Genomic DNA, 21,803 nt, shown 5'->3' on the forward strand with positions numbered 1-21,803 from the left:
CCTCACTTCCCCTGCCAGGGCCTCTGGCTCTCTGGCCATTGGCTTCTGCCTTGATGAAGCTCATGCCGCCTGTAAGTGCCCACCCTGCCCCCAAGTCCCAACCCCAACCAAAGGCCTGGAGCTCAGGCCGCGCCCAGCACCTGCCGAGGACTATCCAGTAAGGAAATGGCAGCAGGTGGAGGTACAGTCCCTGTAACTGTGTGGCCTCTGAATGGCTCCACTGCCAGCCTCACTGGCATGTGGCCCCTGGCAGATGTGGGGCCCTCAAGAAGGAGACAGCTGAGCAGGGCCCCACCCTGGCAGGAAAAGGACTTCCTGACTGGCCCAGGCCAGCCCGGCCTCTTGGCTGCTTCGGCTGTAGCCCCATCTTGGTCCTGTCACGCTGGCCACAACTATTAAAGTGCCATTTCCTGTCTGGACCGCGGTGGGTGTATCTACTTGGACCCTTCCCACACTCAGCGCGTTTCCGTCCCAGGAAAGCCCAAGGCTTTGCTGCACAGAACAGCTTTATAAGAGGCTCCTTCCCATCACCGGCGCGTGTCGAAGTAATACTCAGCTATGTCTGGTCCGTCCCGCTTGCGCTGCTGGGCCCGGGAGAGGAGGGGGCGAGGCCCTGGTGGCCATGGGTGCTTGGGTAGGATCCCATAGTCTAGAGAGAGAGAAAGGGTGCGGGTGGGAGGGAGAATCTGGTTTTGAATCTGCCAGTCACCCCTGAACAGATGCTGTTTGAGATAAGCCCCTCCCTAGGGCGTCTCTCCCACCGGGGCGGGGAGGCAGCGAGGGGAAGGGGTGCGAGAGTACCGTCCACCAGGCCGGACAGTGGCTGTGGGAGTTCCAGTGGGGCCGAAAAGTCCTCAGGAACAGATCGCTGCGGCCTGTGGGAGATGTTGGGGTGCTCAGCGCTAGCCCCAAAGGCCACTGAGCACCCTGTGAAGCAGGCAATGGCCCAGGACAGTGGCACCAGCCTCTCCAGGGAGCGGGGGGCAACATGGCAGAAGCCCCCCACCTTCCAGATCCCTGGACCCTGTTGAGCCCTGACGCTGCGCTCCTGGGAGTTACCTCAGCGGCTGGGGGTGGAGGAGTGAAGAGGCCAGGATGAGGGAGAGGAAGAAGAGGCTCAGCCCAGCCCTGTGGTGTAGAGCCATCTCCCACTCGGGTCGCAGGTCCCTGCTTCTGCTGGCCCCTCCCCCAGCGGATGGAACCCGCTGCCAACTCCCAGCGCCACCTCACAAAGGACATTAGTTCCAGGGCTGAGTGTCAGCACCAGATCCTGACTAGGCCAGAAGCCTCCACGCTGACGTTTATTTTTTACTTGTTTGACTTGACTGATGCTGTTGGTCAGCAAATGCCAGAACACATCTTGTTCTAGTGCCACTGCCCACGGTTTAAGGTCACAGGTCTTTGGAGTCAGCTCTCAGTTCAAATCCCGCCTTCCCCTCTTCCTAGGTGGACCTGTCACTTAATCTCTGTGGGCCTGTTTGCTCCTCTGTGAGGTGAGGTACATACATGTCTCCAAGTCTGGCACACAGTAGGCCCTCAGCAGAGGTCAGAGTCACTGAATCACACCCAGAGCCCCACCCAGTTCCCACCCAGCCTCCTTGCCTCCTGCCACCACCACCAGCTGGCACTCCCTCCAGCAGCTCAGTAGTCCCAGGGAGGTCCTGCCACTGACGAGCCCGGAGTCCCAGCCTTAGCCAGCTCCGAGATCCCACTGGGGGACGTACTCTGGCACTTCCCACTTAGCTCCCCACAGCTTCGAACGGCCTTGCTCAGGGCCTCCATAGGCCCTGCCATCGCCCCAGAGGCTGGACAGAGGGCAAGTCAGGTGGCAAAGTCTGGGACCTGCTCCTCTAGAGTGTAAGCTTCCAGAGGGCAGGGACTACAGGATCCCCAGCACCTGACACCTAGTGGATGCTCAATAAATATTTGTTGAATGAGTAAATGCCATGACAGTGTGCTGGACTCTCGTCACAGGCCAGAGGGATGGTGGGGCCCTTTGGTTCCTGCTGGGCCTGGTTAATGCGGGGCTGACCTGGCTCACTGCAGAAGCCCTGAACCCAAGGCTTTAAAAACAAACCCTGGGGCCCACCCAGACCTGTGGGATCAGAACCTGAGGGCTGAGCTGGGGGTTTCCATTTAGGAAGCTCAGTTGCTTCTAAGACAGCGGGTCTACTAGCAGGTCCAATCCCCTCCTTCAACTGCCGAGGTGCCCCAGGCCCAGCAAGGGCTGTCCCTTTTTTCCAGCCTGGCTCCTGGTTCAGACAGCCCTGAGACTAGCCAGCTCTAGTCTCCTTAAGTACATCTGCTCCCTGTGCTCGACCACACGCATGGACTTCTCACTGACCAGCTCCTTCCCTCCCTCCCAGGCTCCTGCTTCTGGATCCAGTCCCCACCAAAATCCACCCCTGCCGGGAACTCTGAGTTCCCAGAGGCTCTAAATGCAAAGCCCTCTGGCCTCCAGGATGTCACCTCTTCCTCTATCCACATCTGGTCCCAGGCCTGGGTTACTCCTAAGCCCGTCGCCCTGCCACGGCCTTCATTCAGCCCCATGTACTGTTCCAGGTCTCCGCCAGTAGTCTGCCCCATCCCCCACCTGTGCCTATCAGTCCTCCCTGCACCACGCAGCTGCGGTGAGGTTCACAAAGGCCCCTTCCCCACTGCCTCCAGAGGCAGGTCCCAGTTTCCCCCTGGGTATGTGATGGCCTGTTGGATTTGGCCTTGACCTTCCCTTCCAAACTCATCCCCTCTGTTCCCACCCTCTACTGCCTCCTGCCCCAGCACTGGCTTCATGCCACTGTGACACCACGCATGCTGTTTTCTGTACACACGGCCTCCTCACCCAGTTTGCCCATCAAAATTCGGATGGAGCTTTACCAGTTACGAGCCTGCTTGAACGGAGCCTTGCCCAGTCATCAGCCTGGGCTGGAACACACCCCAAGTCTAGACTATTTCCCACGCACACTGGTGCCTGCTGCAGGGACCGGCGCACTGTACACGTCTCCACCGATCACCGAGAGCCGGGGGCGAGAACTGCGCTTCACTCATTTCTGAATACAGCACAAGGCACGGAGCCCGCAGAGCGACTGCCCAGCAACGCTTGTTAAGACGGGAAGGTTGTGGGCCTCGGGCTGTGACCACCAAACTCAGTGCCTTCACTCCCCGGCCCAGGGGCTGGAGTTGGCTTCTCAGAGGCACCTGGGAAAGCAGTCAGGAAATGGCTGGCCTCCCTCTGGGCGGGCCCTCCACCTGAGGGTCTGGGAGGTGAGGCACGAGAGATACCAACACAGACCAAGTCCTCTCAGAACCTAAGGGACCACCCATCTGGCTAGAAAGCAGCAGCACAGTGCGGTGTTTGCAGGGTCAAGGGGGTGGGGCGGAGGTTAAGAAAGGGAAAGACCAGGCAGAACCTCACCCAGCTTCCTCCCAGAGCTGCTCAGGAGCAGCTGGGGCTCCCTCCCAGCCCAGCATCAACCCCAGTGCTGGCTGGGGCCCGACATCCTTTCCCCAGAGGAGAAAAGCCTTTTGCTCTCAGCTAGGAGCTCAGAGCTTGGGGCACCACCCTGCACTGAAGTGGGCCCACCACCAGGCTCCCTCAGAGAGAGGCTGGCCAACAGCAGGGCCCTGCAGGGGGGAGGGGCAGACAGAGGCTCTGGCCAGAAGACACGCAGGCAAGTGTCATTGCTGCTTCGGTTCAGCCTTGTCAGCAGGGGCTGGAGAGAGGCGGTTTCCACTGCGAGCAGCTCTCCATGCTCGGGTTCAATCCCAGCTTTCTGTGGCTGAGGGGCCTGGGTCCCAGTGCTGGCTTCCAGTCCCAGCAGAGGCCTCTTGGTCCTGCGACGAGGTACAGCTGTGGTGGCCCCATCGTTGGAGGGTGCAAAGTTGAGAGGGTGTTAGAGGGGCTCTGGTGGCGCCCAGGGCTACGTGCAGAGCCTGGCCAGGGTGGCAGTGCCAGGTGTCCTAGGCTGTGGGCATGGAGAGGCCACAGGTTTGGATACTGTCAGTCAGTTTTATTAGGGCAGAAGGGCCCAAGGGACTGAAGGGCTGAGCCCCCCCCCCCTCCCTGCATCCCACTCCCAAGATGTCTGTTAGCCCCAATTGTAGAAATAAATTTTCTGCCAGGCGGGCAAGTAATCCATGAGTGGCCCTGCAATGAGAGAATGAGAGAGAGATGTCAGCCCCTGCCACTCAAATACAGATGCTCACAGCCAGGAGCCCGACTCTCCCCCTCTTCACCCCCAGGGAGGCAGAATCAGCAGGATCTTGGTCTCCATTTACAGACAAGGATTCTCAGGCTCAGAGAAGCCACCCGGCATGTCCAGCTGTATAGATGCTGACAGCCCAGCCCAGTGGCTCTCTGCCAAGGTGGAATCTCCAAACAGCCCAGCATCCACCCAGAGAGTCTTGTATCACTCCAGGACACTCAGGCAGGGAAGAGGCTGATGGCCTGGTAAGGTCCAACCCCCCTCCCACCATGGGACACCCTCGCTGCAGCCGCCTGAGGCTCTATGGGCTGGCCTGGCCCATGTCCAGGAGCTCTCCCCCACCCAACCCAACCTCCGGCTCCCTTTCCGGTTATGCCAAGAATCAAATTACAAGGAGACAAAGAGAAAACAGCAGGGGAAAGGGCCATGCATGAGATCCACGACACACTGTAATAATCACACCCCGCCCCCTGCTTACTTGTCACCAGACCAGTGCCCGGGACATGGTCTGCCAGCAGCTGGAGCAGGAAGAGGATCCTGGCCCTGCAGGAGGAGATAAACAGGGAGCGGGCTGAGGGAAGCACCTGGGTCCCTGTAAATGAGGGTGCCCGAAAGCCTCTGCCGACCACTTGACTGTAAGTGGTGCATCACAAGACAGAAAGGAACTGAGCAAGGACAGACCCCAGTACAAAGGACAGGACCTTGGCCACGGCTCTGGTCCTGCCCTCCCCCAGCTACGGTCCCGGGATGCTCAGGCCTGGAAGGCAGCCTGATTCCAGAGACTATATTCCCTCTGTGACAAGAAAAGGGGAAGAAAACCTATGCCTTCCCAGCCTGCACCCTGCTCCTGTCCTCTGGGGACATGGCATTTCTCTGACTGGTTTCTAGACCCTTCTCAGTCTGGGCCACTGCTCTGAGGGTGCCAGGCTGGTCGGGCCAGCAGAGAGCGAGCCAAACTAGAGGCTTGCTGCCTGGGAAGCCACCTCTGCAATTATCATCTCAGAATTCCTGTCAACGAGGTAGTGGGCTATAATGTTCCCTCTGTAAAGTGCAAGCAATTTGCAGGGAGGACATGAGGTTCGTGTGAGCTTCCAGAGTATGGAAGAGGGTTTGGCTTTGGTGCCTCGTGAGCTTTCAAACCAGCTGAGAGCAGGAACCGCAGACGCTGTTTCACCAAGGCGGCATTACACACAGCATACACTTGCTTTCCCGTCTCAGAGAAAATGAGGCTGCATGGCCATAATATGAAGTACAAGTCCAATGAGTGTTCCCGTCTTTAAGCAGTATACTTTTTCAAACCTACACAGAAGGATCCTGGGAGTCTCCAGTCTGTCTCATAGACCCAGCTGCTATACAGACCCCTCCTCAGATCTTGGTCTGACCTCAGACAGTCACCCTGCCAGGCCCTTGGGAGCCTTGGGCCTGGCCTCCCACACCCAGCAGGCCTCTCTGTGTCTGGCTGAGGCGAGGAGCTCTGGACCCTCACAGGTGAGAGTAGGGCTGGGCTGGGCAAGGGTTAGGCCAGGAGAGAACGGCGTCGATGTGGGGATTTGGCTCTGCCACTGGCTAGCTGGGTGCCTTGTTTAAGCGGCCCAACCTCTTTGAACCTCAAGTGCCTCCTGTAAGAAGGGGGACTAAGTCAAACAATTTGACAGGAATGTGAAATGATCTGGAGGGTGTGGAGAGCCTGAGACCACCACCATCCCTGTGGCATGGCCCTCTGTGTGTCTCCTGCCAACAACTGTTTAAGCTCCTACATGCATGGGCAAGTAGCCCCAAGAGCTTGAGGGCAGACCTAAGCTGGATCCAAAAAATGAGCAAGTGACCACACCCCAGGACAGCACATAGCAGGTGCTCAGTGAACCTGGGATGGGGGGAGGGGAGAGGAAGAAAGGCATGAATGGGGGTTGGGACACTGGCATCCCACTGCCTGCCTCTCTCCCCTGCTGAGGGTGGGCCCCACCATTCGCGGTAGGGCCCTTACTCAGAGAAGCGGTCATAGAACGGGGAGCGCAGCAGGTAGTAGAGCAGCAGGATGGTCCGACGCCGCAGCTCAAGCCGCTCCCTCCGGGTCAGGCCCTTCCTGTCGCTCAGGAGGCTCAGACTAGGGAGAGGAGGAGACACAGTTAGGGCCAGCCACAGGAGGAGCAGGGGTGCCTGCCTGCCCAGGTAAGGCCAGGCCTGCAGCACAAAGCCCGGCGAAAGGATAAGAGCCCCCAAACAGGCCCCGGCTCACCTGGTCACGTCCACAACACCAGACAGGAGCCAGGGTTTCCAGGACCGCTGACCCCATAGGCCCAGGCTGAGCACTGACGGCCAAGGTGTCAAGGATGTCTCCAGGACAGGGCCCACCCTGCCCACTCCCGCCAACCCCTACCTCCAAGTGTCGGCGGCCCCATGCTAAGGATACAATGCAGCAGGGGCCGGGCAATGTACAGGGACTCTGCGATGGTCTCCTGCAGCCCCAACGGGGTGGGGGTAACGTTCAGCTCCTCCTGGTGCTGCTGCTCCCATCTTTCCTGCTTCTGAGGGGCTCCCCAGTGCCTTGAGTGCAGGGATGGAGCTAGAATGCAAAGGGAGATGAGCAGCCAGGCCCAGGCCGTGGCATGGGGAGGGTGGGGATTGGTGAGAGCCGGGCCCTCAGGCCCATGGTGACCTCAGCACTGAGATACACAGTCCAGCTGCATCCTACACTTACTGTTCTGGAGCGTTCGCACCACTCGGTTTGACCGCTTCCCCACGTATGACTGCTCCTGGCTGCTGTGGCTGTGCTCACCATCTAGCAGGGGTAGACAGAAAGCCATACTGTCAGAGGGACATGTTTGCAGCAGAACCTGCAAAGAATGTGTGTGCAGTGAATGAGTGCTCACGGGTGAAGGGGAGAACAGATGAGCGTGTACTATGGCAGTAGCTGAGGCAAGGACACTGCAGCAGGACTGAGGTTCAACCTGGAACCTGTCCAGAGTAGGCAGCATTCTGCCACCCTCCCTGGCCTGGAAAGAGGTCAGCATCACCTGTGGCACATGAACCAGCCAAGAACCCAGGCTTCCAAGGGACTGGAACAAGGCAGGGAGGGCCCAACCACATCTACAGAAATCACAGCACCAGAGGCGCTGTCTTCTCAGTCTTTGGCTTTCAATATGATCAAGAGAAGCAAAAAACTGTCACCACTCAAGGCTAGGAGAGTGAGACTCAGACCAACAGGTGATGAGCCCGAAGTTCTGAAGGGACAGATCTGCTGGGTGTCATGCCTCATGAGCCTGGAGTTCTCAACGTAGGGCCAAAACCAGAGACAAGACTGGCAGGATCCCTGTCTCCTGCTCTGTCCCCTCTTCCTGCAGCCCACAAAAAAGGATGAGGACTCTGATATCAGAAGTCCTGAGTTCAAATTCTGATTCTGCCCCAACCTAATCTTTCTTTTCCTTCTCTGTAAAATAGAGGGTGATGAGAGCAAATGAGTTGATGAGGACAGATGTGCTCCATAAATGGACAAGATTCATTTAGTCAGCTCTAAATCCACAATTAGTCCCATGCTCAGCTCCACTCCAGAGTCGGGAAGTAGCTTACCTGGGGGCTGTACCTGGGTCTCCCTGTTCAGTGGAACGATGGGGGGTGAGGTCTGGAGGCCAGCCTTGAACCAGATGAGCAGGAACATTCGCAGTACCGCCCTGGATTGGGAGTATGGCAGGGCTGGGGGGAAGGTGACTAGCCCGCAGGGGTGCAGAGGAGTTCTGTTGAACCCCATCTGTACAGCTGGCCATGGTTAACCCCACCCAGGGCCTGCCCTCCACAGTCCCAACATACTTGGCAAGCTGGATGAGGGCAATGACGAGCCAACGGCCCACTTCACCCCACACCTTGGTGGCCCCCATCTCCATGAACACCTCCACACACTCCAGCACACTCAGCCATGTTAACAGCTTCTGCTGGGACAGCGACTGCAAGAACCCCAGGCCAAGAGGTCAAAGGGTACCCCCTCATCCCAGGCCCTCCCCCAGGCACTCCTCTGACAGGAGAGGTGGATTTCCCCCTTTCTAAATGTGTAGGCCTGAGTTCTCCACCTGGGACAGGCTAACTCATGTGGTCTAAAACTCAAGTCTCTTCATCTGAGATGGGGACACAGACATCCTGACACTTCACCTAATGAGATGACTTGAGGTTCAAATGGACACAGGCATGTCTCCTACTTTATGAGACCATAACATGTGTTACACACACAGACGGGTATTACTATTTCCTTCCTGAGGCCCTATGCTTCCCGCCCTCAGTTCCTGGCAGAATTCTCACCACAGGCAGCTTTTTCCGAAGCTCCTTCCGTAGGATCCCATCATTGAGCAGCACAAGCAGGTTGGAGGCAGAGTACACTGAGAGGCAGAGTGCGGTCTTGAGAGGCTGCTCGGCAGACTCCACCTCCTCCCCCTTTCCCCAGAGCTGCATGGATCACCTGCCACCTGCTGTGCTCAGCCACCCACAGACGATGTGGAAATCAACCTGCCTCCCTGCCCACTTCAGAGCTCTGCACTCCCCAGTATGATCTCGTGTGGGCCGGTGGAACTAGAAAGGATGGCTTGATCTCAGTGACAAACCGGCTGGAACTGCCCATTGTGCTCCAAATAGCCACCGATGTGTGGTTTCACATCCTGGCCTCTGCTTTCTCTGCAACCTGTCCCTGAAAGCCTATTCCATCTCCACCTTTCGAAACCCAGCTCGTTTTTTCAGGACCGTCACCTCCAGTACTCACTGGGCAAACCACAGAGGCAGTTACAGTCTGGGGCTCCTGGAATCTGGACTTGAATCCTGGTTCTGGGATCATCAGTGGCTGTTCCCTAACCTCACTGAACTTCTGTTCCCTTAACTGGACAGCACTGCAGACCTTACATCACCGCAGGGCGAATTAACTGGGCAAAGGCAGGGAAAGTGCTTGGCCCAGCCAGCCGGACCAGTCAAGGTCTCATTTGTCTTTCAACTATGGGGACATAGAGGGCCCGGGAGGGTGGACGCCGACCTTTATCCGATTCAGTCACAGCACAGCATGATCTAACGGGAAGCCTAGGACTGCGACCTGGGGGTGTCAGCCCCCTGGGGAGCACGCCTGGGCCCTCCCGCCACCCACCCACCCTGAGCCCGGCTCACCCAGCTCTGACAGCTCGTGCGAATCGGCGACGCGACCTGGGGAGAAGGCACAGAAAGAGGCGCCTGTGAGAGTGGTCTCACTCTGCGTCTCTGGGTCCCTGGATGTCCCCTCCCTACGCCCTACGGAAACCTGGAAGCAACTTCTCAAGCACAGCAATCACTACCCTGACTCTTCAGGGACGGGGACCAGTGAGGTCAGAGGTCAGAGCCCCGAATGGATGGGTCAAAGGTCGGGGTGGCACCTGCCAGCAGGTAACTGAAGCCCCGCACTGCCGTCTCCAGCTGAGCCGTGGCGGCCGGGTGACGAGTCACGTACTCCTGGTAGCGGAGGCCTAGGAGCCGCAGCTTCTCCATCCTGCCCTGGGGACCGGCCGACACGCTGACCGACAGTACGAGTGGTTGCAGCGCCCTGCTTCCTGCGTCCTCCTTCCTGCTTCCGGTGCTAGGCCCGCCTCTCCATTGCCTAACTTCCGGGGCCCAGAAAGACGGTCACGTGAAAGGCCAGTGAACCCCCGATCACCCCATTTCTTAAATTGCCTCCCACCAGGGTAGCGCCTAGTAACTGAGGGCCTGATCCCGCCCTCCCTACTCCTTCAGGTCATTGGTTGACACACTCTCCGCTCAACGCGGCTTTCCCGCCTTCCTGATTGGCTGCCCTTGCGCCTGCGCAGTTACAGCTCCAGGAACGCAGCCGGGCAGTCGGAGCCGCAGGTTCTAGAGAAGGGTCCGGGAGCCTGGAGTCTTTCCAATAGAACGCCGAGAGGCTCGAACTCGAGGCTGGACTTCCAAGGGCTGGGTGGTAGCGCGCGGAAAGGGTCCTGCATCAGGCTTGCGGAGGCGCCGAGAGAGTCTAAGGACAGTCGGAGTGTCTCGGCAGGCGCGCGTGTGGCCAATTTCGTCGTCCCCCGTCCCCCACCAGAGGTAGTGCTGGGGAAACTGAGGCAGCAGTGGGTCCAGCATCCCACGCAGCCTCGAACCCCAGTCAGCACCGTTAGTGCCCTGCTTCGGCCCCAGCTCCCGCAAGGCCTTTGCCCACCTAGAAAGAGCGCGCACCTCCACTCCCACCTCCAGTGGAGAAACCCTGACCCGGGTTTCTGCTTTCGGCGCGGGAGTTTCGCTTCTCTGGGCCTCGAGTTTCCCCATCTGTACAATGGTTTGAGGACAGACTTGGTCCTTGGACTCGAGATCAGTCTCAAAGCTCTTTTCGGCCCCTCGATGCACCTTCGGGTCCTCAGCTGCTCCCTAACGGGTGGGGGCGGGTCCTGGGGATCCCTTCCCAAACCGGGAACCTCCTCGGAATGGGCAGTCTTAAGAAGAGTGGCCAGAGGCCGGGAACAAGCGCTCCGGGAGGCAGCCACTGATTGGCTGTGGAGAAAGGGGCGGGGCCGCGCGGATCCGACTGTGCTGCAGGTTTCTGGTACCCTGAGAATAGTAATACGTTATTTTACCCAATCCCCTCCACCAGATATTATCTCCAGGTGAAGAGACGATCCTCTTAAGAACCCTGTCAAGATTCGAATCCTGCGCTAGTCTGACCACAGAATCTAGGCGTTTTCAGCAGGAAGTCACAGCCTCTCCTTGCTCTCTCTCCCCGGAGCCTTCTCCCCAGCACACTTTTCTTTTATATCCGGTGGAGAATCACAGCTGCCCTCCCTACTCTGGCCAAGAAATGAAGACCCGAGGAGAAGTGTCCAGGGCCCTCCTGAGAGGCAAAGGCCTTGGAGAACACAGGAGGTGTGGCTAGGCACCAGCACCATTTCTTACCACCTCTGGATGTCAGGCTCACTCATACTCAACTCTTCTTAGCAACCTTGCCACGTTGCTAGGAACTCCTTTCTACAAATGGGGAATACGAGGCCTAAGGAGGGGAAAGGACTTGTCTCAGGTCACACAGCAGGTCACTGGCCAAAAGGACAACAATGCAGGTCTCTCCTCCCACAGCCCAGCAAGAGCAGTGACAGTTTGAGGCCATTTGGTCATGAGTCAAGTTAGCAACTGGGATTAAATTAAGACCAGGGCTCAGGACATTCGGTGTAGGGCCCTTTCTCCCTTCCTCCCTACACCTCACCATCTTAATTAACTTTCCCCCCAGACCTCACCAGTGGGTACATCTTTACTCCCTCCCTCTGCAGCTGTGGAAGAGTCAGGAGGGAGCGTGTGAGGTTTCTTTGACAGTCCCAGGGTTGGTGATCCTGTGCTTCCGGAAAGGAGAGAAACATGGTGAACAGAGGAGCAGCCTCTTCCCAACAGAATATGAGGGGTTCTTGGGCTTGAGCCTGTTTCTCTTGCCTCCCTTCAGGACTGGGAGGGGATCATGGGCCCAGCTAGGCTGAAGGAAAGGAAGGCTGCCTAAATTTCCTCTCCAGATTCTGGGCTTGATTAGGTCCCAAAGACAAAGAGTGGCCATGTACAGGAGGTGCCCAGGGTAGTTCCTCCCTACTGGGCCCCTGCCTAGATTTAGTCACCTTGCTGGGTTGGAAGGGTCTCTGGGCAAGTCAGGCCGGGTCTCCCTCCTTAACTCTGCCCTGAGCCACGGGGGAAGAGAGCTAGGCTAGTCCAACAGGTACAGATGAAGACACTGAGGCCCAGAGAGCAGGCCTGATGGTTCAAGGTCACACAGCAAAGTCTTGGACAGAGCTAGGCCAACCCAGGCCTCAGCCCTAGAAGACCAGCACCCTTTATATGCTCATACCAGCCTCCCTTTCCCCTCCATACCCCAGAAGAACCTCTTGGAGGCCCAACCGGCATCTCAGCACCTCAATTTCTCCTGAATGGTAAGGTTGAGCAAAGGGTAGGACCAGCACTGTGAGCGACCGCAGTCCCTTTGCGGACCCGGCTCCCCCCATAAGCTCCCTTGCCAGGCTCTGACTGTGTGCTCTACCTGCTCCCCCACATTTAACCCCCACAGACAGTCTCTGTTGAGAGACTTGCAGAGAGATTCACCCAACCCCACCCCAGTTTCAGGCTAGAGATGAGGATCAAGGGGGCTGGAAACTCAAAGTTCTGGATCAGTGGTTCTCAACCTTCCTAATGCCATGACCCTTTAATACAGTTCCTCATGTTGTGGTGACCCCCAACCATAAAATTATTTTCATTGCTACTTCATAACTAATTTTGCAACCGTTGTGTCTTAGGCGACCCATATGAAAGGGTCGTTCGACTCCCAAAGGGGTCGCAACCCACAGGTTGAGAACCGCTGCTCTGGATGCTTGGGTGGCCCCTGCATCCCCTCATTTCTCAATTCCCAGATATACAAGGAGCTGCCATCAGTCTCCATGACAACCATTGCTCCTGGCCTCCAAAGGCCCAAAGAGCAACCTTCCTTGCAGACCTCCACCTCCCGGAGAAAGGCATCCTGGTCTCTCAGAGGAGACTTGAGGGTCTCAGGCTGGGGTGCTTTGCCACAGCTTTTTGGAAGCTTGGGGACCTCTCAGGCCCTCAATTTTTATAGCTGGACATTGGGCTAAAAGACCCAGCCTGAGCCCCCTTCCAGGTTAGGGTGAGGCCCAGTGAGTCCCATTCACTTTCAGCACAAACTTACTGAGCACCTGGTATGTGCCAGGCCCTGCTTGGGTGCTGGGAACCCAGTCCAATGAGCAGCCACCTGCTATGAGGGAGACATGTTATCAACAAGTTAACAAGGTGCTAGGAAGAAAAGAAATCTAGGATGTGGGAGGAGGAGCAGAGAGTCTGGCAGAATCCAGGCAGGAGGAACCTCAAGGGCAAGTCCTGGGGCAGGAAACCCTTAGGGAGGAGCAGCAGGAAACTGCCTGCAGGGTAGAGCCTGGGGAAGAAGCCCCAGAGTGTGCTAATTCCATTATCCTAGGGGTGTGGGTGGGTAGGGGAGGATAATGCCTGTGTCACAGGACTGAATTGAGGGTTAGCTGTAATCCACAGCACAAGGCCTGGCATGGAGTATATACGGTCAATCAACGGTGGCTGTCATTCACGGTCCTTAGTGCCCACCATCTCCTCCAGGGCAGAAACCAGGCTGGTGCTTGCAGTGGGGTGCAGGGGTTGGGGAGTGGAGGAAGAGATCTAGGCTGGGGCTGGACACCATCTCCACAGTCTAGGCAAGTGTCTCGGGTCCCAGGCCCTGTGCAGGCAGCCTAGGCCCTGTGTCAGTGAGGTCTCTCGCCAGTTCCTGGGCAAGAGGTAAACAGGAGGCCGTTTGTCCCAGCCCCCTCCGGGCCAGGCCAGGCCAGGCCTCTCCAGGTCACCTGTACTGAGCAGGAGAGTAGGGGTGGAGAGTGGGGGGTGGAGCAGATAGGAGATCAGGGATGAAAGGTGGGCTCAGGTGCTCCGAGGCTCCAGGGCACGTCTCGGCGGGCCCCGCCTCCTGTCCCCAGAGCAGCTGCCCCCGACCCCCGGAGCCAGCATTCTAGCCCCCTTACTTAGGCAGTCCCTTTCATCCGGGCGGGTGTCACGGCCCCTCCTCCAGACCGAGGTTGTTGGGAGGGGACGGGGCCCCAGAGCAGCCAAGAGGGGGATGGGCTCAGAGCAGGTACCAGAGACTGGGCCTTCCCGGGTGGTGGTCCCCCTTCCTCCAGTCATCCGAGGTGTTTCATGGGTTCCTCCCCGCTGGGTGGGAGCTGGGGCGGTCAGGTGCCGGGGCAGGGGTGGAGCCAGGCCCCTTGGGGTCTCCCCGCCCCTTCGGAATCAGCCATGCGGAGGTGAAACCTGAACCCAGGTTGGGGGCGGGGCTGGATCCTGCTCAGACGGGCCTGGCCTGCGCCTTGGCCCCCTCCCCCCCGCCCGCACCCTGGCTGGCTTCTGGTTGAGGAAGGACCCAGTCCCTAAACCGCTGGAGTAGGTGAGGTGGCTCCTCAGTGCGGGAGGGAACTGGGCGGCCGTCGGGCCCCGCCGCCCAAGGCCAGCCCTCTTCTCTCCCTCCCGGATCCGTAGGGCCCGCGATGGAGCCCACAGCCTGGGGTCGCGCCCCGCCCTGAGTGCCCCGCAGACGGCCATGCTGCCCCGAGGGCGCCCCCGGGCGCTGGGGGCCGCCGCGCTGCTGCTGCTGCTGCTTCTGATCGGATTCTTGCTGTTCGGCGGGGACCTGGAGTGTGAGCGCCGCGAGCGGGGCGGCCCGGGATCCTTCCCCTGTGCGCTGACGCCACGTATCCCCCAAGACGGGCGGCCGCGGGAGGCTGCTGCCCGCGACCGAGACCCACAGACGGACCACCGGGGCCACAACCGCTCGGACTGCGTCCTGTTGCGGCCCCTACCTGCCAAGTGCGAGGTAGGTGTGCGCGGCCCCAGGTGGAGGGAAAGCGGGAGGCGCCGCGTCCTCAGCCCGACACCTGGGCACCTGTGGGAGTCACAACACCTGGCGTTGTGACCAGTCAGCTGGGGGCGCCTCGCGTTCACGCCTCCCCTTACCGGTCTCCCTGTTTCCCTACCTGTGAAATGATGGGGTTGTGTGTGGGGGGGAGTCTTCCCTAGTTCAGATGCCTGGTGTGGCCACACTGTCCTAGGCCAGGCCACCCCAACCATGGGTCCTCACCATCTAGTGCAGAAGGGGCTGCTGTCAACCTCGTGTCTCTCCCCCAGCTCTTGCATGTGGCAATTGTGTGCGCAGGACATAACAGCAGCCGAGATGTCGTCACCCTCGTGAAGTCCATGCTCTTCTACAGGTACACCAGGTGTTGAGGATGGGGGTGTCAGGAGTGGGGAACAGAACAAAATCTTGAGCAGCACAAAGTTGGTGTTTGTACTTCTGAGCCTCTTGGGGTGGGGCTTGTCCCATGTGGTTCCTTCTGGGCCCTACCAGCTTTCCTCCCCCTGTCCCTCCCAAAGGAAAAACCCACTGCACCTCCACTTGGTGACTGATACCGTGGCCAAGAACATTCTGGAGACGCTCTTCCACACATGGATGGTGCCGGCTGTCTGGGTCAGCTTCCATGACGCTGATGAGCTCAAGGCAGGAGCCCTGGCCCCTCTGCGCTCCTCCCAGCCTGCCCAGCCCTCTCCTTCCTCCCAGGCACCGACTGAAGCTCAAATCCTTCACTCCTCCGGGGGCTCCCCTCTTCTCTCTGTGTCACCCTGAGTATGTTCTGGACTCAGTCTCCTCTCTGCGAGGCTCATGCCCTGTCCTTCTCACCCACAGCCCAAGGTCTCCTGGGTCCCCAACAAGCACTACTCTGGCCTCTACGGGCTAATGAAGCTGGTGCTGCCTGGAGTCCTGCCTCCTGCCCTAGCTCGTGTTGTTGTCCTAGACACAGATGTCACCTTCGCCTCTGACATCGCAGAGCTCTGGGCACTCTTTGCTCACTTTTCTGGTGAGAGGCCTGGACCTTGCCCAGCCAACCCTCCTCCTTGGCCTGTCCAAGCCCCTCTGTGGCCTAGCCTGAGCCAAGGTCCTGTGTCAGCCTCAGGCAGCTCCCTCATGCCCTCCCCTCCCAGACGAGCAAGTGATCGGCCTCGTGGAGAACCAGAGCGACTGGTACCTGGGCAACCTCTGGAGGAACCACAAGCCCTGGCCTGCCTTGGGCCGGGGATTTAACACAGGTGGGGCCAGTGGTGGTGGTGGGGTGGTCACTGGTCCTTGGGCCCCAGGGACTGGGCAGGGCACAGAGTGCTAGGAAGCCTCCCGGGAAGAAGAGTGCTGTGGAAAGAAGACTGGGAGCAGAGCCAGGAAACAGTTCCAACCTTGGCTGTACGTGCTGGGTCAAGTCACTGGTCTCCCCGTGCCTCAGTTTTCTCACCCATCAAATGGGGATTTTCCGAGCCCCAGGTCCGTGAGTATGGGAAGATGGCTGCGGCCGTGCTCTGTAAGCTGCGCAGTGACCCCTCACTCCAAGAGGATTGTTTACAGAGGTTGTCCATGCTCATGTCTGACAGAAAATACCAATAAGTCAAAAAATAAACATTCAGAAGACACCTTCGTGACCCCTGGCCCCAGGAGCTGGGTTGTCCCATGTGGGGATGACGTCTTCTCCCCGCGGGCAGGTGTGATCCTCCTGCGGCTGGACCGGCTTCGGCAGGCTGGCTGGGAGCAGATGTGGAAGCTGACGGCTGCACAGGAGCTCCGCACCCTGCCTGCCACCTCGCTGGCTGACCAGGTCCGGGGAGTCCTTGAGGGGGTGGGGCAGGCTCAGGGGCAGGCTCAGGGAGGGCCAAGGTGAGACGGCTGTCTCTGCCCAGGACATCTTCAATGCTGTAATCAAGGGGCACCCGGCGCTGGTGCAGCCCCTGCCCTGCGTCTGGAATGTGCAGCTGTCCGACCACACGCTGGCCGAGCGCTGTTACTTGGAGGTGGCTGACATCAAGGTTAATTGGGGTGGGGAGCTGAGTGGTGTTAGTGGGCCAGGGTGGGGACTCCTGCTCCCAATCCCCCTACTGACACCCTCCCGGGTCCCAGGTGATCCACTGGAACTCACCAAAGAAGCTGCGCGTGAAGAATAAACACGTGGAATTCTTCCGCAACCACTACCTGACCTTCCTGGAGTACAATGGGAACCTGCTTCGGAGAGAGCTCTTCGGGTGCCCCAGCCCGCCCCCACCTGAGGCTGAGCAGGTGAGAGGGAGCTGCCTTCCCCTGCCTTGGTGCGGTCCCTCTCTGCTCTGGTGGGACCCAGCGTGGTCTGGAGACTTGTCCTCCTGCCCCAGCCCTCGTCCTTCTGCCCCTCAGTTGCAGCAGGCCGTGGCACAGCTCAACGCGGGAGACGCCTGCTTTGAGTTCCGGCTGCAGCAACTCACTGTGCCCCGTGTGCACCTCACTTTCCTGCCCCATGAGCCACCGCCCTCCCGGCCCAACGATGTCACCCTTGTGGCCCAGCTCTCCATGGACAGGTGAGGGTGCTGGAGGCAGCCCCAGAGAGCATGGCATGGGCTGAGACTGGGGATTTTGAGAGGCAGGTGGCATTTGGTAGAAGGAAGAGCTCTCTGCCCGATGCTTGAGGAGTTCCAGAAGTTGGAGGCACTGGATGTGGTGGAGGGAGCACGGGCTTTGGGGATCATTCACATAGTGAATACCCCTCCATAGTTGTCCCACAACTTGCCGTGGGCAGGTCTTAATATCTGGCCTTCCGTTTGGGGTAGTTGTGAAGATTAAATAAGAGCTCAAAAAGTGCTTGGAAGGTGCTCAGTAAGTCATTTGAGGGGGTGTCCACAGCAGCTAACCTGGGAGTTATTCCAGCCATCCCTGGGCTGACCACCACCCTCACCCCAGGCTGCAGATGCTGGAAGCCCTGTGCAGGCACTGGCCGGGCCCCATGAGCCTGGCCTTGTATCTGACAGACGCAGAGGCCCAGCAGTTCCTGCATTTCGTCGAGACCTCGGCGGTCCTCTCTGCCCGGCAGGATGTGGCCTACCACGTGGTGTACCGTGAGGGTCCCCTCTACCCCATCAACCAGGTTCGCAACGTGGCCTTGGCCCAGGCCCTCACGCCTTACGTCTTCCTCAGCGACGTTGACTTCCTGCCTGCCTACTCCCTCTACGACTACCTCAGGTGGGCGGGCGGGAGAGGAACGGGATGTGGATGGTGTGGGCAGGGTTGGGGCACCTGCAGTACCCTAGGGGTGTCCCTGCTCCCTTCTGGGCCTCCGTGTTCTGTGTAGAATGAGTTTGTGTTAGGGTGGGGGCCACACTGCTTCTCTGGGCTGCCATGGGAGAGGCTGGGGCGGGGTGGGGGCTGGGGCTTGCTTCCCACAGCAGCTCTGCTCATGTCTGCGTTCTGATCGGCGTCAGGGTGAGCCAGCTGTTGAAAGTTGGGTCCTATGGCTAATAAAGCAAGAGAATCACTAGGTCCAGTGCGGGGGCAGAGCCTTCCCCCTCTGTTCACGGTGCTCCCTCCTCAGGGCCTCCATCGAGCAGCTGGAGCTGGGTAGCAGGCGGAAGGCAGCCCTGGTGGTGCCAGCATTCGAAACCCTGCACTACCGGTTCAGCTTCCCCAGTTCTAAGGCGGAACTGCTGGCCTTGCTGGACGCTGGCTCTCTCTACACCTTCAGGTAGGAGAGGCCACTGCTCTGTCCCTGTTCCCCACACTGGCCCCCACCACCCACCTCGCCTCAGCCTGGCTCCCTGCCTTGTTCTGTTCCACAGGTACCACGAGTGGCCCCAGGGTCAAGCGCCCACAGACTACGCCCGCTGGCGGGAGGCTCAGGCCCCATACCGTGTGCAATGGGCCGCCAACTACGAGCCCTACGTGGTGGTGCCCCGTGACTGTCCCCGCTATGACCCCCGCTTTGTGGGCTTTGGCTGGAACAAGGTGGCCCACATTGTGGAGCTGGATGCACAGGTGAGGGGGCCCCTTGAAGCCTCCAGCTTCTGTTTGAATATCTCCAGGCCCAGGGAGCTCATTATGTCTCAGTGTGGTGCACTGCACCATTAGGCAGCACTATTAGAAGTCCCACCCTTCCGTAGAACTGAAATCATCTGCCCTTTGGCCTGGCTTTGGCTCTTAGAAGAAGCTATTGGATAAGCCTGCTTGCTCCCCGTCCCCCAGCCCAGGCACTGACCATTGGTCTGTCCTACCCCTGCAGGGATATGAGCTCCTGGTGCTGCCAGAGGCCTTCACCATCCACCTGCCGCACACCCCAAGCCTTGACAGCTCCCGCTTCCGCTCTAGCACCACCTATCACGACTGCCTGCAGGCCCTCCAGGACGAGTTCCACCAGGACTTGTCCCGCCACTATGGGGCTGCTGCCCTCAAATACCTCACTGCCCTGCAGCAGCCTTGAGGCCCCTGACCTCCCAAGGCTGGGCCTGGGTGGCCTACTGTTGCCCCCCCCCCCCCCGGGATCTCACACACTCCATTATTTAAATTATTTAAGGTCTCTGTGGGAAGGGCTGCAGTGGAGCCTCCGCAGTGAGGCCTGGGGGTCTCCCTTTGCTGCTGTTCTATGCTGGGTGTAGTCTCCTCTGCCCCAGCTGGTTTGGGGCTGGTTCCCGGTCCCCCCATCCTCACCTATACATCCCTTTTTCATAATTAAAGTTTGAAAAGCTGTTTCATGTTCTTGGTTTGGGGCATGAGGGCATCCATGAGCCCAGGGAGGTGCCTGGGAGGTCCTGAGTCTTGCTGGAGTCCCAGGAGGACCTGGGCCCTCTAGAGGCTGGGACTGGAGTGTCTGCCCACCCTCCCTGGCCCCAAACCCAACACCATGAGACTGAGAGACTTTATTTGGCTTTATTTAGTAAAATGTTAAAATAAATAAATACAAATTGATCAGCTGCTCTGTATCCCCCCCACCCCCTCAAAACAAAAATCAAACAAACAAAAACAAAAACTTTGAAGCACAAAACTCCAAATACAAGTTCTACCAAGACTGAAATCACAAAGGGCGTGGACAAAAGACAGGTTGGCGGCTGGCTGGCTCTTTTCTGCTTAGAGCTTGCTGACCTCTGGCTGCCTGTCCTGTCCTGCCTGGCTGCAGCTTACCCTGGGCTGAGGACCCAATGACATGGGATGGGGGGCAGGGGCCAAAGGCTGCTGTGGGGGACAGTGGAGTCCTCAGGGTTCAAGAAGGGCCTTGTAGAAAGGGGGAGCCAATGGGATTTGCGAACCCTGCTCTCCCTTGAGAAGGGCTATTTTTTAGAGTTCCACAGAGCCCAGTTCTCTGCAGGGGCAACTCCCAGCTTCCTCCCCTTCACATCTGTGGGAGGGTCAGTCATCTTCTCAGGGGCCATCCCGTCCCTTGGTGAGGAGCAGACACTGAGGATGGCTGTAAGTTAGGGTGAGAATGGGCCTCCTGTTTCCTGCCAACAGTGCCCAGCTGAGGGGTGGGGCTGGGGCTGAGGCCCACAGTCATGTACACAGAGCAAGGTTGCCTCCAACAGAGGCCATGGAATCTGGGAAAACCAGGCCTGGAAAGTGTTCCTGAGCCACCAGCCATCTTACCACCTTAAGAGCCTTCGCCCCTGGGGTAAAAGTCTCCTAATAAGCCCTTTGGAGAAATAAGAAAGACCACACCCTAACAGGGAGTGAAGGGAGGAAACCACGAGGGTGTGTTGTGAGTTGGGAGGCCCTGCAGGACCCAAGAGAGAAAGTATCTGCGATGGATGGCGGAGAGGATGGCGGAGAGGCGACTACAGAAGACGGGAGTGGGGGACGCGGCACCCTCCTGGGAGAGGCCAGCCAAGCAGCAGGGCAGAGGCAGTCCTGGGGGAAACGGGCACTCAGGTGGTGCTAGCTGGAGGCTGCCCTGGCCATGTGCAGGCCCCACAGAGGTCGCCCTGCCAGGCACAACCAGTTGGTTTGCCCCAAAGGGCTTGATAAGGAAGAAAGTGGGACTCTGGATGAACTCAGCAGAGGTGAGACAAGACCAGGCAGGATTCATGAGAGAAAAAGGACCTGCAGGCCACAACGGCAAGACAGTGAGCTGGGCGGGAAGATGACAGCGACGGGCCTCACTGCCTCCGGGCACAGCGCTGGAGCCAGGACTGACAACGGCCCACCATCAGGGGCCAGGTGGGTGGCTTCCTGGTCCCAGGCCAGCAGATCCCTGGCCTGTGAAGTGACTACAAAGCCAGCTGGTCTCAGACGTATCTGTCAGCTGCTAAACTGAGGTGTGGGGAAAGAAGGGGAGGAGGAAGGAGGGGGAGGTTGTTTGGGTGGGGCAGTCATGAGTATGTGTCTCAGGTGGTCATAGGCACCCACAGACCTGGGGGACAGAGAGTCTTCTCATGAAGGAAAAGGAGACTGGGTGACTAGGGCCTTTTCCTTGCAGTAAGGGGTGTTTTGAAATTTGAGTCTAGAATGTGGGTCTGGGGCAGGGTTGCACTTTTGTACTCTATACTAGCTGTACCCCAAATGGCTCCTATCTGAACTTCAGGAAGAATCTATACCCCAACCCTAGGCACAGTCGGAGTGGAACTGCTTACAGCAGCAGGCAAAACACTGGTCAATTCCTAGCCCTGCCCTACCCCTGAGAATCCTCAGGCAGCTCCTCTCTGAGCCAAGGCCTCTAGTGATGATGGTTTCTGACTTCTTTCAAGAAGGAAGATAGTGTAGCAACCCCAGTCTCTGGGCCCAGACCAGTCGAACGGCAGAGCTCTGAGACAGGGCCTACAGCCTGGCGCTGGGCTCTGAGCCTCTGCCAACTATTCCTCCAACGAGTCCAGGCATTTCCAAAGCTCCCTGACTAGACATAGCACCTTGGTTTCTGCATGAGCAAAGGGAGCTCCTGTCTGTCCCCTCAGGCACCCTCTCTGGGCCTCCGAGGCCAGCCACTCTGAATCCTCCCTGGGAAGATGAATGAAAATCGCTGGTAGAGGTGAGACACATTTCACCTAAGAAGTGTCTCTCTGTTGCATTTGCTTTCAGGATCCATCTTGTCCTCTGGGTCTAACTGAGTGAGGGAGAAACTATTGGACCTTTCTGCCCCTCCTAGACTCTGGCCATTATGAGGCGTGGGGTGCAGAAGAGATGCTCTGGGAGGGCTTGGGGTGCACAGCCTCTGCCTCCCTCCTGCTGGCCAGGTGCACAGCGGGCAAGGACTCCAGCGGGAGCACACACCTGACAACATTTAT

At 58.6% G+C, this 21,803-nt stretch overlaps 3 protein-coding genes across 4 annotated transcripts; 1 reads left to right on the top strand and 2 right to left on the bottom strand.

Moving 5' to 3' along the window:
• Positions 1 to 331: 331 nt before the first annotated feature.
• CUNH11orf94 (chromosome unknown C11orf94 homolog) lies at positions 332 to 1,990 on the bottom strand. Its single transcript, XM_036259107.1, is given in 4 exon segments — positions 332 to 649; positions 802 to 875; positions 1,060 to 1,178; positions 1,180 to 1,990. Coding segments are annotated over 4 exon segments (375 nt in total). The 5' UTR covers positions 1,240 to 1,990; the 3' UTR covers positions 332 to 527.
• Positions 1,991 to 3,893: 1,903 nt separating this feature from the next.
• On the bottom strand, positions 3,894 to 9,934 carry PEX16 (peroxisomal biogenesis factor 16). The gene is made up of 11 exons (XM_036259886.1): positions 9,578 to 9,934; positions 9,336 to 9,371; positions 8,490 to 8,566; positions 8,007 to 8,140; positions 7,770 to 7,870; positions 6,901 to 6,981; positions 6,613 to 6,765; positions 6,439 to 6,511; positions 6,187 to 6,306; positions 4,681 to 4,745; positions 3,894 to 4,144 (listed from the first exon to the last, which is right to left on the bottom strand). The coding sequence occupies exons 1-11, from the start codon at positions 9,687 to 9,689 to the stop codon at positions 4,086 to 4,088; spliced, it is 1,011 nt and encodes a 336-aa protein (XP_036115779.1). The 5' UTR covers positions 9,690 to 9,934; the 3' UTR covers positions 3,894 to 4,085.
• A 4,312-nt stretch (positions 9,935 to 14,246) lies between these two features.
• LARGE2 (LARGE xylosyl- and glucuronyltransferase 2) lies at positions 14,247 to 19,015 on the top strand. 2 transcript variants are annotated; one of them, XM_036258920.1, is made up of 14 exons: positions 14,302 to 14,383; positions 14,465 to 14,574; positions 14,886 to 14,968; positions 15,132 to 15,255; positions 15,442 to 15,613; positions 15,738 to 15,842; positions 16,284 to 16,396; positions 16,479 to 16,604; positions 16,696 to 16,851; positions 16,966 to 17,126; positions 17,506 to 17,784; positions 18,134 to 18,283; positions 18,378 to 18,573; positions 18,818 to 19,015. In XM_036258920.1, exons 1-14 carry the CDS (start codon positions 14,302 to 14,304, stop codon positions 19,013 to 19,015), a joined length of 2,055 nt encoding a protein of 684 aa, XP_036114813.1. The 2 variants fall into 2 exon arrangements, with proteins under 2 accessions (XP_036114812.1, XP_036114813.1); XM_036258919.1 differs by having other exon boundaries at positions 14,247 to 14,574.
• The last annotated feature ends 2,788 nt before the right edge of the window (positions 19,016 to 21,803 follow it).

Source organism: Molossus molossus, unplaced genomic scaffold (assembly GCF_014108415.1).
Source record: "Molossus molossus isolate mMolMol1 unplaced genomic scaffold, mMolMol1.p scaffold_m16_p_13, whole genome shotgun sequence".
NCBI classification, from domain to species: Eukaryota; Metazoa; Chordata; class Mammalia; order Chiroptera; family Molossidae; genus Molossus; species Molossus molossus.